The following is a 15,593-nucleotide window of genomic DNA, read 5'->3' as shown; positions in this document are numbered from 1 at the left end:
CGCCTGATTAGCGATATAAAACGTAGTAGTGTGTGTATGAGTCGTAATGCTTCTTCGCTGGTAACAGGTCAAATACTTAGCTCAGATAAGTCGTACGGTGTTCTTGGTTTAGTCAAAGAGGGTTTATTTAAATTATTTATACTTATATTAATTTAAAAATTGATTTTATGAATATTTATCTTCTATGTACATCTTTATGTATAAAATAGGATGCCTGTTTGCCTGTCCGCTATGCGTTTCTCTACGGTTGCATAGATTTCGACCAAAGTCGGTACATAGGTACATCTCATGCTATCGAACCCCATAGTGCTACTTTTGATTGCGTCCGATGCGTCCTTTGCGTCGTTTTCGGATTACCGTTTGTTACGTCATGTCATCCCACTTCAGCTGTAACATATCCTGCCTGGTAGGCACACATTTATACAAGATCGAAGAGAAAACATGAAAGTCCTCCTATGTTCCAAGTTTCTCACTTCTAAGGGTGCTATCCTTACCGAGCAACGAGGGGGTGGCCACCTAGTGTGTATACAAAAGAAGTTGTCATTTTGTTTTTTCCGCTATGCGTTTCCATACTGTTGCACGGATTGCAACCAAAGTTATCACGTGGGTGCATTTCATGCTCCCCAACCCCGTAATGCTAGGAAACATAATAAAGATACACTTTTGAATGCTCCACTAGAGTTTTAATAACCAACCCAGGTTTCGACATTACACTATGTCATTATCAAGGTCTTCATTATGTTTCCTGTCACCAAGTTCCACCAAGTATCGCCTTCCAGCCTTAAGTTGACCCGTAATGCTACTTCTCTTTGTACCCGATGCGTCCTTTACGTCATTTTCTCATTACCATTTGTTACGTCACATCATAAAACTTCTTTGGTGCACATCCTACCGGGAAAGCACACCTATTCACTAGCTCGAAGGGAAAATATAACTCAAATAACACTACCCTTACCTATTAATCGTCACAATGCAAACCTATTTGCTGGGATATGAGTTCTTATTGGTATACTCACGTACTAGCATGCATAGCGATCAGTATTGAGGGGCGGTGTATCAGCTAATCCCGTGGGCGTCATACGGACATCGTTTTTACATTGCTGTTCAGCGTGCCCAAAACTCCTGCCTTGTGACCATGAATTCCATGACCCAAGTTTCTTACTTCTCTGAGTACTATCTTTCCCAATCAACGCCGGGTGGCCTGCTACTATCTCATAAATATTGAGTCGTACTGGTGCCTTTATTTTTCAAGTTTTTCAACACCACAACCCGTTGCTTTCATCGCTAAAATTCATAGTACTGTAATCTTAAGATTTATACTATGCGTTTAACCCACCATTTATCCCTTTCCCAATCTCCATGCATGCATACATAGCTATTTAATTCTGTAGGGTTGGCATATAGTAGCCCTTCATTTCTCCCTATTCACTGCTAGTTCTTTTATCCTCCCGAGGCTTTTCTTACATTATTCTTGTTCTGTCCAAGGTACTTGTCCCTTGTTCTCCCCCTGGGGACTTTTTCATAACTTTTTCCTTTATGTTTCCCACGAAACTATTCAGTGTCATTATGTGGCTAATCCACCGTGTTCTTCTTTGGCGTTCAGCAATCGATAGTTCATTTCTTCTACTATTCCTCCATAGATCTCATTTCTCACCATAACCATATATTTTATTTTAGGTATCCTTTTCCAACACCTGTTATCGACGGCCTCTTTTCCCAGCCTTCCTTTCCTTCTTTTTTTCCCCTAACGCTTTTGTTCCTCTTTTGTACACAAATAGATCGCCTCAAGATCGTCAACAACTTTTAATTGCCACAATTGCGCGATTTACCAGAAACTTCTTTGAGCGGACGGGGAGAGTTACACAGATTTTTAACGAATTAGACAGGAAGCCGTCAGAGACCCGGAGGGTTCACGCTAGATTTAGATTGCTTGAGCAATTGAGATTATGTATCTAAAAGAGCGACGCGGAGAACATCATATTAGAACACCACTATAATTTACAGGTCTGACAGAAACGATAAATTAAGAGAGATATTTTGTCGAACGGATTGATATGGGAATTTATTTCGCTCTCGCACGATGAAGTACCTCAATAAATAGTAGGCGTAATTTCGTTAGAGCATTTCCTTTTTACATGTAAACGCCTGGTACTCTAACACCCCCCGCCACACGGCTGTTGAGGCAGCTTGCGGGGTATTCTATTCTTGTCGTTTTCATCTTTCCTTTTACCTACGAAGTACTTATCGCTTGGGATTCCTAGGAGAAATGTTTGGCTCTATTCTTCTGTCCATTATACTTCGCATTTACTTAGTTATAGTGTCTTATGATAGTAAAGCATCATCATAAAATGGTGGTAATTTACCCATTACAATCCAATGTTTCCACTAACTAACATAAAAAATGTATACTTTTTTTATCTCTTATCAGGAAAGATTTAAACTCCCTGTTCTTTTTCGCTGTCAAGTGTAATGGTGAAATATGTAGCTGCCACATTAATTACGAATGATTATGTAGAATACTTTTCACTTTCTTAAAATGGTAAGTCATGAAATTTAATTTCTCCCATTAGCAGCTCTGTGTTAGAAAAGGGTTCAATTAAAAGTACAATACGTATTTTCCCTTACACACTTTCTGCGGTATATCGAGCCTTCTCGAGCAACATAAATAGAACCACACTTATGGGGCTTGTCTTGAGATACACAGTACAATAGAATTATTTTCTGTATCCCCCAGAAAAGTCAAGTTAGAATTAATCTATGGATGGAGACGTATTACAACAAACGAGAATACAACATGTGCAAACCACATTTATGGGATTTATCTTGAGATCAAGGAACAATAGAAATATATTTTTGTACTCACAGAAAAGTCACCTAAGAATTAATCTATGAATGAAAACGTATCACAACAAACGAGTATACAATATGTGCAAGCCATACTTATGGAACTGGTCTTGAGATACACAGTACAATAGAGGGTATTTTGTTTTGGATTCCCCAGAAAAGTCAAGTTAGAATTAATCAATGGATGGAGACGTTATACAACAAACGAGAATACAACATGTGCAAACAACATTTATGGGATTTGTCTTGAGATCAAGGTACAATAGAAATATATTTTTGTATTCACAGAAAAGTCACCCAAGAATTAATCCATGAATGAAAACGTATCACAGCTAACGAGTATACAATATGTGCAAGCCAGACTTATGGGACTGGTCTAGAGATACACAGTACAATAGAAGTATTTTTTTTTTATTCCCCAGAAAAGTCAAGTTAGAATTAATCTATGAATGGAGGCGTATTACAGAAAAGATGTGCAAAAGAAGATAAAAATGTGCAAACTTTTCGCCTCCTTCGGTGAGCCCCGTTCATTGTTTCTCTCGAAAGCGTTCCCCTCTTCAATTCTCAGTTCTTTCCCCTTTTCATTATTGCTCGCTTGGCGCGTACGTTTCATTTGGAGGCCAAGGCAGTCGGATTGTCCTCATCGAGTGATTCAAGGCAAGGCGTATATCGCACTGCGGAGGCGCTAAAAGATATTGGCCTCGCAGAATGCCAAGAGATGGGAGTAGGGTCGGCGCGATGGTGTCCCCGCCTGACGGTGTCCCTCCGCACCACCCTAATTCCTCTTCCCCATTTTAAAATTGCTCCTCTCACACTTCCAACGGCTCGCCGCTTCTCCCTTTCTTTTGTTTTTCGAGTCGTTATAGCAGTATACTTCTCTCACAGGATGGGCATCAGATTGTTTCCCATTGTTTCTTTGCAGGAACGAAAATGTTGAGTCCCTTAGTCCACGCTAGGACATCAGCTCATTCTCTTAAAATACGATCTCGTAGGCTCACCATAAGGGATATCATGGCTTCTCAGTGTTACTCATAATACATGCATTGTCTTTCGCCGCCATGTATTCTTCCCAAGGGGACATCATTAAAGCAGGCCCAAGAAGATGGCGGTTAGAGGCAATATTTGTTTCCGTTTCGCTCGTATCTTATTCGGCAGGGCCACTAGCAGCAGTATCTCGTTCAGTGTGACTTTCTCCGTTAACCGCAGTGGAAGTGTTCTTGTTGCAACATATATATATAATGCTTAACTACCATCTTTTATTCTTTTGGTACTTCGTACTTTTCCACTAATCTTGAATTACTTACCTAAATTACTTTCTGCGCTTTAATTATGCAATCTTGAAGCAAATTGGGTGTACTGAAAGACCCTTAAAATGTCAAGAAGTCATCATGAAGTTAATAATATAACTCTCTTGACTTATCCATATCTCACTAATTATTTTATAATGTCCTATTTAGTGAAAAACTGTTTTCAAAAATACACTATCAAATGAGTCGTCGTCTAGCCCTTAATAGCCCAATTTTGCCTCTGAGTAATATTCAAACTTGAAAATTCTTTATATAAAAAAGATGTACATTTTGAGGCCCATGAAATGTTAAAATGAATATCGAGTCATTTTATGTTACAAAATTAAATGACATGTATGAATCTATCGAGATAATTCTGATTGGGTTTTGGTGGAACACATTTTTTATTGACAAATAATAAAGTGACCCGGATAGCCAAAGGTCCGTGGTTCGATTCCCGGCTCAGGGGAATTCTTTCTCATGGCATTTAATGTGTCTTTATTTACGTATGCGGCCCGCTGAGTTGAGATGCTGGTCCAAAGAGGCCCGCTAGATCATTTCGACTATCCAACCCTGGAAGGTTCTTCTGTACTTTCGAATTCGGGCTCAAATTCGGAAGACGTCATAGATTTAACCAAATATGAGCATTCTTTCGAAGTTTAGTACCTAAATCTCGCGAGTAACGGCTCACTTAAGGCGCCTTTTTTCACAGGAATGGTTCATTTCCATCGTGATATTATTTTTGCCTCTATCAAAAAAAGACTAATGGAACGATTCATTTGAAGATTCAGTAGCTCTCTAAATTCGGTCAATTCTTTCGTCAGTACAAAATAGCCCCTTACATTCTCCCGGCGTATCGGGTGCAGATAGGATTATCGTATTTTCCTATGGGTAATAGGGTCCATGCCTCCCGAAGTTTCTAAGAACGACTTGCTTTTCATCCTCAGGGGATTTTCTCAATAGAAGATAGAGTCAGAAGATCGCGGATGAAGAGCAAGTTGTTCTTCGAAACGTCGGGAGACATGCAGCCAATTACCCGGCAGAAAACTCGTGAATACTTTCTTCACAAAATAACCCCCCTGATCTAGGTCATCTTCAAGGTGTCTTTGTCCATCCCCTTTACATTCATTCCATCACATGACGGTGAAGGTACCATGGATGCGTATGAAATAAAAAAAGAGATGCCTCTTTTTCATACTGTGCCCTCATTAATCTTTCAAGGGTGGGATCAATATATATTCTCATCACTTATTTACGCTTACTTTAATATTACTCGAGGCCGGGGGAAAAATTTAGTACGTTTCCGGGAGCAGAAGGCAGGTGAGTTGTTGCGAGGGATCTATTCATTATGCAACGTTGCACTCGAGCTGCGCAATGAATTTGAATTCTGAGAGCACCCCTAATATACAATTCGCTTCGCTGTCATTTTTGGACTCCACTGGAGGAAATACTGATGAAACTAGGAGGCGAATTTTCCTATTAAGATAAATGGTTCCCGTAGCTTTTATTTGATGACACTTTTATCCCATTACATTCCGTATCCGTCTGGATATTCATGGTGTGATCAAATTTGTGCATATACTATGGAAAGCTCTAAACAGTATGCATACCTTCCGTTTTAGAATTGAGAGGCTCTCTCTGTGTATAAATACAATTAGGAAAGAATAGAATCGTCCGTGCCTGTCCGGATGGTATTCAAATGCAATGCATAGCACGTGTCGAGACTTATTTACAATGATCTCAAATTTTATGTGACAAAAATATGGAAAGACATTCTCAATTGTAGTTGATTTCACGCCCATCATGGGGTAACACATGTGGACATTTTGAACGTGATGGGAATAGAATGAATAATATTTCTTGTATTGATGGGAAACCAAAGTAAACAGCATTTCACGATTTCTATGCATGCTTGAAATACTTGGTTTTCACAAAATTGTTTTTCTATTCCACTGTTTTCGAAGATATATTGCGTCATTTTTACGACTTGAAAGTGTATGAAATCCTAGTAGTAGAACTTTAGTAGCACCCATATATAATCTTATTGTCATTTTAACTATTGCAACTAATACTTTGTAACGTAACTGATACAGAATATGGATTTTGAACATTTCTTTGTTAATTTTATTTTGATAATCTCGTTAAAATGTCATGTACAATAGATTGCAGTAAATTTTCAACGCAACCTTTTGTTAATTTAGTTTGGCAAAGGAAATCTCATCTGTGAAATGTTTTTACGGACCCTCCTCTCAACCTGGAAAACCAAACTCACTTATAAACGCATGTACACACCGACTCTAACAAACGAGCAACCAAACCATGATCAGGTTTGTTTGTTAGTTAACTATAACTTATACCACTTCTTTTTTTACATAAAGCGACCCAAGGAACCTTATAATGGAATACCACACAGTGAAAATGAATTCGTGAAATTACAAACCAAAATCCTTGTCGAGGGCTGTGGGGGACCAAACTAAGGTCCCTACAAACCCTTGGTCTACAACCTGGGATTTTTTAAAGGACTAGAGAGACCCATCTAACGTTGCCTAGTTGTTGGTAGATGTGCACACTCGCACTCAGGAAACAGTCACACACACATTAAATCACCCACGGATGGCTACCAACATTTCAGGAGAAATATAACTCAAAGAAGATCGCATTCAAAGGTCAGAAAAGGGACGAGAAACAGGTCGAACATTTATTTGGGCACACAATGTGGCCCTTCTCAGCGAGAAAAGGCTCTTCCAACACGATTTCAAAAATGAAAAGGACGGAAGGACAACCTAACTTAATAGGAATTGGGGGGGTAAAGGATTCCAGTAGAGTGCCTGGGGCTAGGTACCAGCGGTAAGAAACTCCTCTTTCCAGCACGCCAACACATGTTTAATTGTAGCAAGGTGGATGAGTATTGGGCGATATACAACGCCATTTGAGTTTTTTCTTCCCATATCGCGATTTACTTGGTGTTCGGTATCAAAATTAAACAGAAAATAACGATTAAACTTTTGTAGATTTTGGCCGATGAATTAAGATTACCAAATAATCCGAAATCCTACTTATCTGTCCTAAGTTTACGAGGTCCACCCGTGGGCCCTTGGAAAAAGAGTCAGAAGGGTTTCCGAGGGTTTTTGGACATGCTTTACCCTTCTCGGCAAAAGAAAGGTAGTGGCTTCATTAGAAAATTAAGTCATACAGAACGAAATACTTGCGACCGCAGCTTAAGGTTTGATGACATCTTATTATAGAGAAGTACCTATGAAATAGGATATTTGTTTGTCATGGATTTCCATAGAGCTGCACGGATTGCAACCAAAGTTATTACGCTGGTGGCTCTCATGCATCAAAATCCCGCAGTGCTACTTGTGGTTGTGTCCAACGCATCCTTTGCGTCGTTTTCTCATTACCGTTTGCTACGTCACGTTAAAAAACTTTACTTCCATTGTTTGCTGTTACTTATGTATACATACCTATATCACCATACCTTCTTTCCTAAAACCTTCCTTTACCTAAAAATCAAGTTTGGTAACTATGAATTCCGAGTTTCCCCCTTCTCTGGGTATTATACTTCCCATGCAACGCCGGGTCACCTGATAGTGGCTTATAAAGCAAGTTATTTGTTTTAAATTTCCTGTGTCTATCTTCTCAAATGCACCATTTCATTCCTTTGCAGGGAGTCCATCGTCCCGAATGATCGCAGACCGGCTCAGCTCGTCGGGCAACCGGCTGGACGCGTCCCCCGGGGGCGTCGGGGGCGGCGGTGGTGCCTTCGTGGTGGGCGTGGGGGCCGTGAGCGGGGGCGTGGTGAGCGTCGGGGGCAAGAGCAGCGCGGAGAGCGTCGTCGCGCGGGCCGGGGGCGGAGGGAAGTCCGTGTCCAAGCAGAGCCTCCTGGACCTCGTGAGCTGCCGCCTCGGCGTCGGAGGCGGCGGCGGTCTGGGCGGGGGCAACCGCAAGCGCTCCGCGGCCTACGTGAACCGGGCCCACGTCGCCTCCGAACTCGACCTCTCCCGGAAGACCCGCGAAGGGGGAGGCGGTGGCGGGGCTACCGGGGGTGGAGGTCGGGGGCGGAGGGGCGGGGGCCCGGGGCGGTTGGACGCCTCGTACGCCTCGTCGGTGGGGGCAGCGAGCCACGGCGGCGGGGACGCGTACCGGCACCACAACCAGCAGGTGGCCGGGAGGCGGAGGCGCGGTGCGGTGAGCACCCAGGGGGCCCTGGCGGGGACTCCCGCGGGAGGCGGGACTTTGGGGGGCGGCGGCGTGTCCGGCGGGGCGAACCGCTGCCGCTGGTCGTTCGTGTTCGACCCGGCGGGGAGGCTGTGCTACTATTGGTCCATGGTTGTTTCGCTGGCGTTCCTCTACAACTTCTGGGCAGTGATATACAGGTTCGCCTTCCAGGAGATAGACAGGGACTCGCTGGTCGTGTGGTTCTGTTTGGACTATCTGTCGGACTTCCTTTACCTGGCCGACATTGTGTTTCACTTCCGTACGGGTTACCTCGAGGACGGCGTCCTTCAGACGGACTCGGCCAAACTCAGGTCCCACTACATGAACTCGACGACGTTCTACATAGACTGCTTGTGTCTCCTTCCCCTGGACTTCTTATACCTCTCGGTCGGTTTCAACTCGATACTACGTTCCTTCCGACTGGTCAAGATATACAGGTTCTGGGGTTTCATGGACCGAACGGAGAGACACACGAACTATCCCAACCTCTTCCGTGCCCTTTCCCTCATACACTACCTTCTGGTGATCTTTCACTGGAACGGGTGCCTCTACCACATAATCTCCAAGAACAACGGCTTCGGCAGCAAGAACTGGGTGTTCGACGGGGGGGGGGGAAGGTAGGGGCGGCGGTGGGGGCGGGGGAGGAGGGGGGGTTGGATCGGGAGAACACTACGGGGGTAACCAGCAGCCGGACGTTGCTAAGCAATATTTGCAAAGTTATTATTGGTGCACGCTGGCTCTGACTACGATAGGTGACCTCCCTAGGCCCAGGTCGAAGGGCGAATATTTATTTGTGATAGCGCAGCTGCTCTTCGGACTGATGCTCTTCGCTACGGTGCTGGGTCATGTGGCTAACATAGTGACCAGCGTCAGCGCCGCGAGGAAGGAGTTTCAAGGTAGGAAAAGTATTTGTTTATTCCTTCTGTCTTCTTCCCTTTCTCTCTCTTTCTTTCTTTTAGATGTGTTAACGCCATCTTAACAGCCTTGAGGCCGCTTTATAGATAAGATAAGCATTAAATTATCCAAATTGAGCACTTTTCGGGAGATTTCAATGCACATGCGTCAATGTATAGCCAGCCGAATATAATTATCCTGGCATATGTTTAAGTTTTTGATATTAACGAAAACCTTTTAGTCCCGTAAGGCTCCCATGTTAATTCAAGCGTTGAACAAATCGAATTTTTTTGTGTTTTCAGATTTTTCATTCCGATGAGTTTTTTCTTTTACTTTTACGTCTCAAAGGCCATACCCATTTATAATTTAGGCAGTTAGATAGTCAAAATGCAGCTTTATACAGCAGTGTTCTTGGAAAACATCATCGCGGAATGCATTTTTATACCATAATTTTCCCGCCAAAATTATCGCAATAATCATGGTGGATTTTGCAGTTTTTGAATCAACATGAAATATTGGGTGAAACTACGTTTTACCGTAGTCATTTGTTCCTCGCACTTTTCATCCTTGATGTGGTAGCTCTAACACAGAATCATAGGTGAAGACATCTCAAGATTAGAAGTGGCATGAATATAATATGGATGTGAGAGTAGCCTTCGGAAAAGGTATCTATTCGGCTGCAAAACAACTCAACTCAATTTCATTAAGCTGTAATCATTGTGTAGGTTTTCACGGTGTGGTGAAGATTCTGCGGATACGTTTACGGGTTATGCATCGCGTGTGTCCATCTTCGAAGACGACAGTTTCGCCGACATTGCAGCTGGTATCTTAAGCTCGATGAAGTTCAAAGAAATTGTGTAGGTCGTTTTTAATGCATCCGTCGGAGTCGGGATATTATGTTACACCACTACTTCCCGACTACGACGGATTAGTATAAAAGACGGTCGAAACTATCACTCTGCACTTCATCGACCTGAAGAAGCCAGCTGCAATGCCGGCGAAACTGTCGTCCACGAGCATGGACACGCGATGCATAACCCCTAAACCTCTGAGCTGAATCTTCATTACCTTGCGAGATGCAGTTTGCTGTTAGTTCTCCAGAAGAATGATAGATACCGAGACTAGGTACGGTGAAAAATTTACGGAGTCACCCGCAATGCATACATTGTGCGTGAATTCCTCAGAGAAAAAAATCATTCGCCTTGACCGGGATTCGATCCCGGATCTCTCCATTTCTGATCGAGTGATTTAGCGAGTTAGGCTTCAAAGGCGGACTGCTCATATGCTCAGTAATTTACACCATCTTGTCCGGTATAGTCCACAAATTTCCACAGAGGTGAAAGACGCCTCGGTAGCTTAACCTGGCTAAAGCACAAGACCAGGAATGGGGAGATCCGGGTCCGAATCCCGGTCAAGGTGAATGATTTTTCTCCGTCGAATTTTCGCATGATAGACGGCATCGAGTACGCGTTATTTTTTCTGAAAATTCCCCAAGGTTTTGACGCTAATTTTTCGCCAAGTGCTCAATTTAAAATTATTGCTCATTCTTCCTATGAAACGGCCTGAAGGCGTGCGCTAGGTCAGTGAGGTGAGTTCCACGGGGCTCTCGCTATATTTTTTTACAAATATATAGTGGGCTAGGAGATGGATTACATATTATGGAGCAGATAGTTGGCTTGCGACTCTTTAGGCCAACTAGAATGAAGTAGCTTTTTCTTGTATTAAAATATCCAGACTTACTTAAAGGTACATTCCTTAATATTCGCGACCTAATACCCCGACTCCCACCTTCCTAGTCGTATGATAAGGGCTGTAACTTCCGGAAGTACGCTATTTCTGCATATCCTTATTGAACCCACAAGAATCTAGTTATTTTCTTGCTTACATAATTAACATTATTTAGCTACTTTGTGTGAAGGCAAGTTGGATTTCCATTTTACTGGGCTATTGGATACAGGATTAAAATGCATTCTAGTTAAAGACGCAAGCTCATATATTTTAACCTTGTTATTTAGCTTTTTAGACTCATTTCACGCATCAGTAATAGTTACGTACGCTTCTACTCACAGGAGAAGGAGAAACCGCTGAATTCTCTAGAATCTTCATTTTTTTGACGAATGCTTACCTTGTGCGTCTTAAACTCCAAAATATCCTTAGCTATTCGATAGATGAATGAATTACCCAGATCTTTCAGGATCTCGAATCATTTTGGCTATTCAGAGCTTTTTCCGATGATAAAAATTATTTTTGCTGCTGAGACTTGCAATTGAAGCAGTTATATTTTGCTCAAAACCTTACATCAAACGTCAGTTTAATGTTTTGACAATCCTCATTTGGAGCTACATTAAGTTTTACTGAATTGGTCGATTTTTATGATCATTTTCACCTACCATCCGGGTTTACAAATAAATTTATTGAATTCTTATATCAAGATACAACGGCAATAGTAGAAAAGTAACAGGCTAAGGGATTTAAACTTCATAAAAGCTATTTTACGATATTATTAGGGCTTGTTTTCTATAGACGAAATATTCATTTTTTGTTTTAAAATTCCTGGAGGATATAAAAAGTGTAGTTGTATCATACCTTAATGCAACTGACGTATAAAAATTATCACTCCGTTGGCAATGTAAAGTTTTGTTGTTATACTTTGCACTTTTTCGTAAATTCGTAATTATGTCTTAACTAAAATCAAAAGTTTGTTTCAAAGTCAAAATGATTCGGAATTCTCAAGTGTGACAGGATATCCGACAATTATTATATCCAACTCATTGTTTGCGCTGGTATACCCTCCCATTCTCGCTCTCTTCATACATGCCCCATCAAATCGGTGGAGTTTTTCCATTCTGCTTTCACGTTGCACGCAATTTACGGCGTTGATATCATTCATTTCAGGATTCAGTTCTTGAGCCACGAAAGTAACAGGTTGGTTTTCAATCCCACTAGTGAATGTTTCTGATACTCGCAGAGCACATACTCAATTCAGTATTAGCTTCAACGCGGACAGTTCTTTTCCGGAAAATTATTACTTTAGAAATGGAAGGTAGTACTTTAGAAATGCTTAGGAATTGAAGAATGTGGATTCAAAAGCTTTGGTTAACAATAGTTTACCCAAGTGTGACTCGTACTCGCGACCTTCTGTTTTGCAAGAGAACACTATCACTCATTACTGATATATATTTTCAACAGTATCACTGAGTGACAACCAGAGATGAAAATGCTGGCTCCATTACGGCTTTCATTCACTAATTATCCATAATTTTCAATGCACAGCTAATTACTAAACGATATTCAGTTTGTGATAGGTTTTAGATCGCTGTCAGTCTCTCTCATGAATAACTTATTTATTTGCTATTTGTCAGGACAAAACCGTGAAGTTGACTGCGTCCTTTTTTCCGTAGAATGTATGCGTTATTTTGAATGTGATGCAATTAAATATCATATCCTTAACCAAAGTCATACATTCGACTAGAGTCATTGTAGAGGAGAATTACTTAGCACTGATGGCAAGTTAGTGTAATTTCACAATTTTTTTCATGACATTTTCTTTAATGTAGAGTATCGTTCTCATGTGTCGTATTTCATTGCTATTTCCTTGGTAATAAGTTATTTCATTTTATGAGTATTTAACTTTGTACGTGACTTGATCGTTGTTTTAGATGTAATTTTAATCGTCAGGGGTTATCAAAAATAAAAACGGTGAACCAGCCGTTATCTTCACTTGTAGAGAGATTCTATAGAAATCCATTTCCTCATCTTCGGGAAAAGATATAAATATCTCAAATCAGAATGCACAAGTTTACACACGAGACGATTCCTTAAGCTTGATTTATTCTCGCCATACAATATCGAACGTTGAATTTGCGACCCTCCAACGAATGAAAATATAATCTAGAAATGGTATAATTCGTTATTAATTGTACTCCAGAGTACTAACTTTGTTTCCCAATAAAGTATCATTTACTTCATAAATCATTGAGCACATAATACAACGAATGATTTAATCATTCTGCGACCAGGAACCTAAGTAGGAAATTTATTGTCGCTTCGCGAGCGTGACCTCTGGAGGCAGATTGGAAAAACTTTGTCCTACTACCCAACCTATTTCCTAATTGATCTTTTACTATCCCATCATTAAAATTATAACGAAAATTTTCTAAAGAAAAGGTTAAAAAAAATTAAATCCGTAACTTCGATTTGCATAAACTCTTATAATTAAACTCATCAGCAACGTAAAATTGGCAATGCGGACTGCATAAGACGTTAACTTAACAGAAAATAATGTTTGCGCTCCAAGCCGTTAACTTGGTGCTAAATTTTTGTCATAACGTTTTTCATTGAAATTTCTATTCATTTCTAATCTTCAACATCATTGATAGTGCTTGGTTTCTGCATCTTTATATTTTAATCTTCGTTTTTCTTAAGTATCAGCATAAGCTTGGGTGTGGCTTATTTTGGAAGCAACTCAGGAATGAATATACTTCATTCCATTCATACAGAATCTAAATTTATTTACTTTGTGAAGTTATCTGAAAATTATCTAACTTTTTTCAGCGGTTATTACAACCATGGAAATTGATGATTGAGCTGAAAATAAGAGCGTATTTTTATGTGTGTTGGAAGCGTGGTCATTTGTGTTGGGAGATTGTTAACTATTGCTATTATTTTCAGGCGATAATATAATATTTTTAAAAGATTAAAGGGTACCTGCAAATGGACCATAATCAAAATTCAACGTAATAGCCGTCTGAGAATTAAACATTATTCGTATATTTACTGTAACCATATGTTCTTTTAAGATAAAAAGGTTAAAATTATCTGGGCGATAGAAATTTTATCCGTACGCTCTATACGTCACAGTATTCTTTTCTTGCTATAAATAGACTGTAGCACTTGAGGTCACCGGATACAAGATGCATGAAGAACTCTCATTAAAATTCAGACCCCGCACTATTGGAACAGCATGGGCTTATCAAGTGATTTATATACCGCAGCAAGCTTCCGTTTTATATGTTACCACCGTTATCTCTGACAAGTATTTAATCTGTGTTACACTCAATGAATCTTCTATTGATGGGTCTATTTTACTTTGCGATGTTTCATGCTAGAAAAGTTTTTTTCCGGTGTCTTTAATCGTCAACATTATCATTGAAATGTAATTTCAATCGCAATATTGTCAATGTACCATGGGGGCCACGCGAGTACAAGTAATTGCACCATCGTTGTATTCTTGCGTGAAACATGACATTTTTATGTGTACCATTCATTTTATCGTAAGCTAGCAAATGCCATTCAGCAAGGCACCTATCTAATGTTTTTCTCATTTTCCTTATTTCAAAATATGATCTTCTGTTCTTTCCGTCAAGATGTTATGGTTTATTCGTTTTAATTGTAGGCTTTGATGAGTAATGTAATAATGAAGACACTTGGTTATGATAAAACAAAGGTATTATTCTTACATACATTTTGTTCAGTTTGAAAATGATCTCATTCATCGGTATCATTTACAAAAAAGCCAAAGGAAGCATTTGCTAGTGGAGTACCGCATCCTTCGTGAAACAAAAAAATCTTTCATACAACCCTGTTCAAGGAACATCTAGGTCGATACTTCACGGTATGTTATGGTGCAATATACTTCAACTCTAGGTTTGGTTATGAAGCATTTTAAAGTATTTCACCTACTTCGCTAAGAAATACGGCACTAAAAATTTTAATTTTTGTTTTTTTTTGCTGAAATTTTCTTACACATAACACATGTAGCCTGCTATGTAGACTGCAGATTCTCTCAAGACGTCATTCTTATCTTAAAATTATCGGAAGTTGATACTTTTTTTATATCTAATTATTATTTAATACCAAATGCCTTTGAATTATACACTTATTTACTCTTATTAATTATGATAATAATTTTTTAAACGATTAATCACAGTAAGTTTTGCTATAAAGCGTTTTATTGAAATCCAATGAACAATTGTATGCGCAAATTGTCGCCATAGTATGGATTTACGAAAGCTTAGTGAAAATTTGTTGAACGGTAATATAGCATCCATTCCCTATACGGTACTATCGGTGTCATCGACTTATAGAATATAAGTTTTGGATCTGGATTTATGGCTGACCATCATCACCACCAATTGATGATACTGATGCTCAGTAAACAGTCATATTGATAATTTCCTGGTACCTTTATAGTATTTATATGGATTTTGTATTAGTGTATGGACAGGGTCGGTTCTTAATGCCAATCGACATGTTCTGATTTCTATCCTCCAAGTCTCTTTGTCCATCCATCGGTGTTACGATCCTATCTAACTGCTGTCTTTATCCATCTTTCTACCTGCTCTTTCG

The 15,593-nt window shown here is 40.2% G+C and overlaps 1 protein-coding gene across 1 annotated transcript in view; it reads left to right on the top strand.

The window, feature by feature from the left end:
• The window catches only part of LOC124161378 (loricrin-like), a 350,959-nt gene extending 336,305 nt beyond the window's left edge, over window positions 1-14,654 (top strand). The window contains exons 3-5 of the mRNA XM_046537693.1: window positions 7,801-8,950; window positions 9,024-9,247; window positions 14,641-14,654. Of these exons, the coding sequence (XP_046393649.1) occupies window positions 7,801-8,950; window positions 9,024-9,247; window positions 14,641-14,654 (1,388 nt within the window). The remainder of the gene's footprint in view (window positions 1-7,800; window positions 8,951-9,023; window positions 9,248-14,640) is intronic.
• Window positions 14,655-15,593: the final 939 nt, after the last annotated feature.

The sequence above is a fragment of the Ischnura elegans genome, chromosome 6, assembly GCF_921293095.1.
Source record: "Ischnura elegans chromosome 6, ioIscEleg1.1, whole genome shotgun sequence".
In the NCBI taxonomy this organism is placed as follows: Eukaryota; Metazoa; Arthropoda; class Insecta; order Odonata; family Coenagrionidae; genus Ischnura; species Ischnura elegans.
This window is presented reverse-complemented; position numbering and strand designations above follow the sequence as displayed.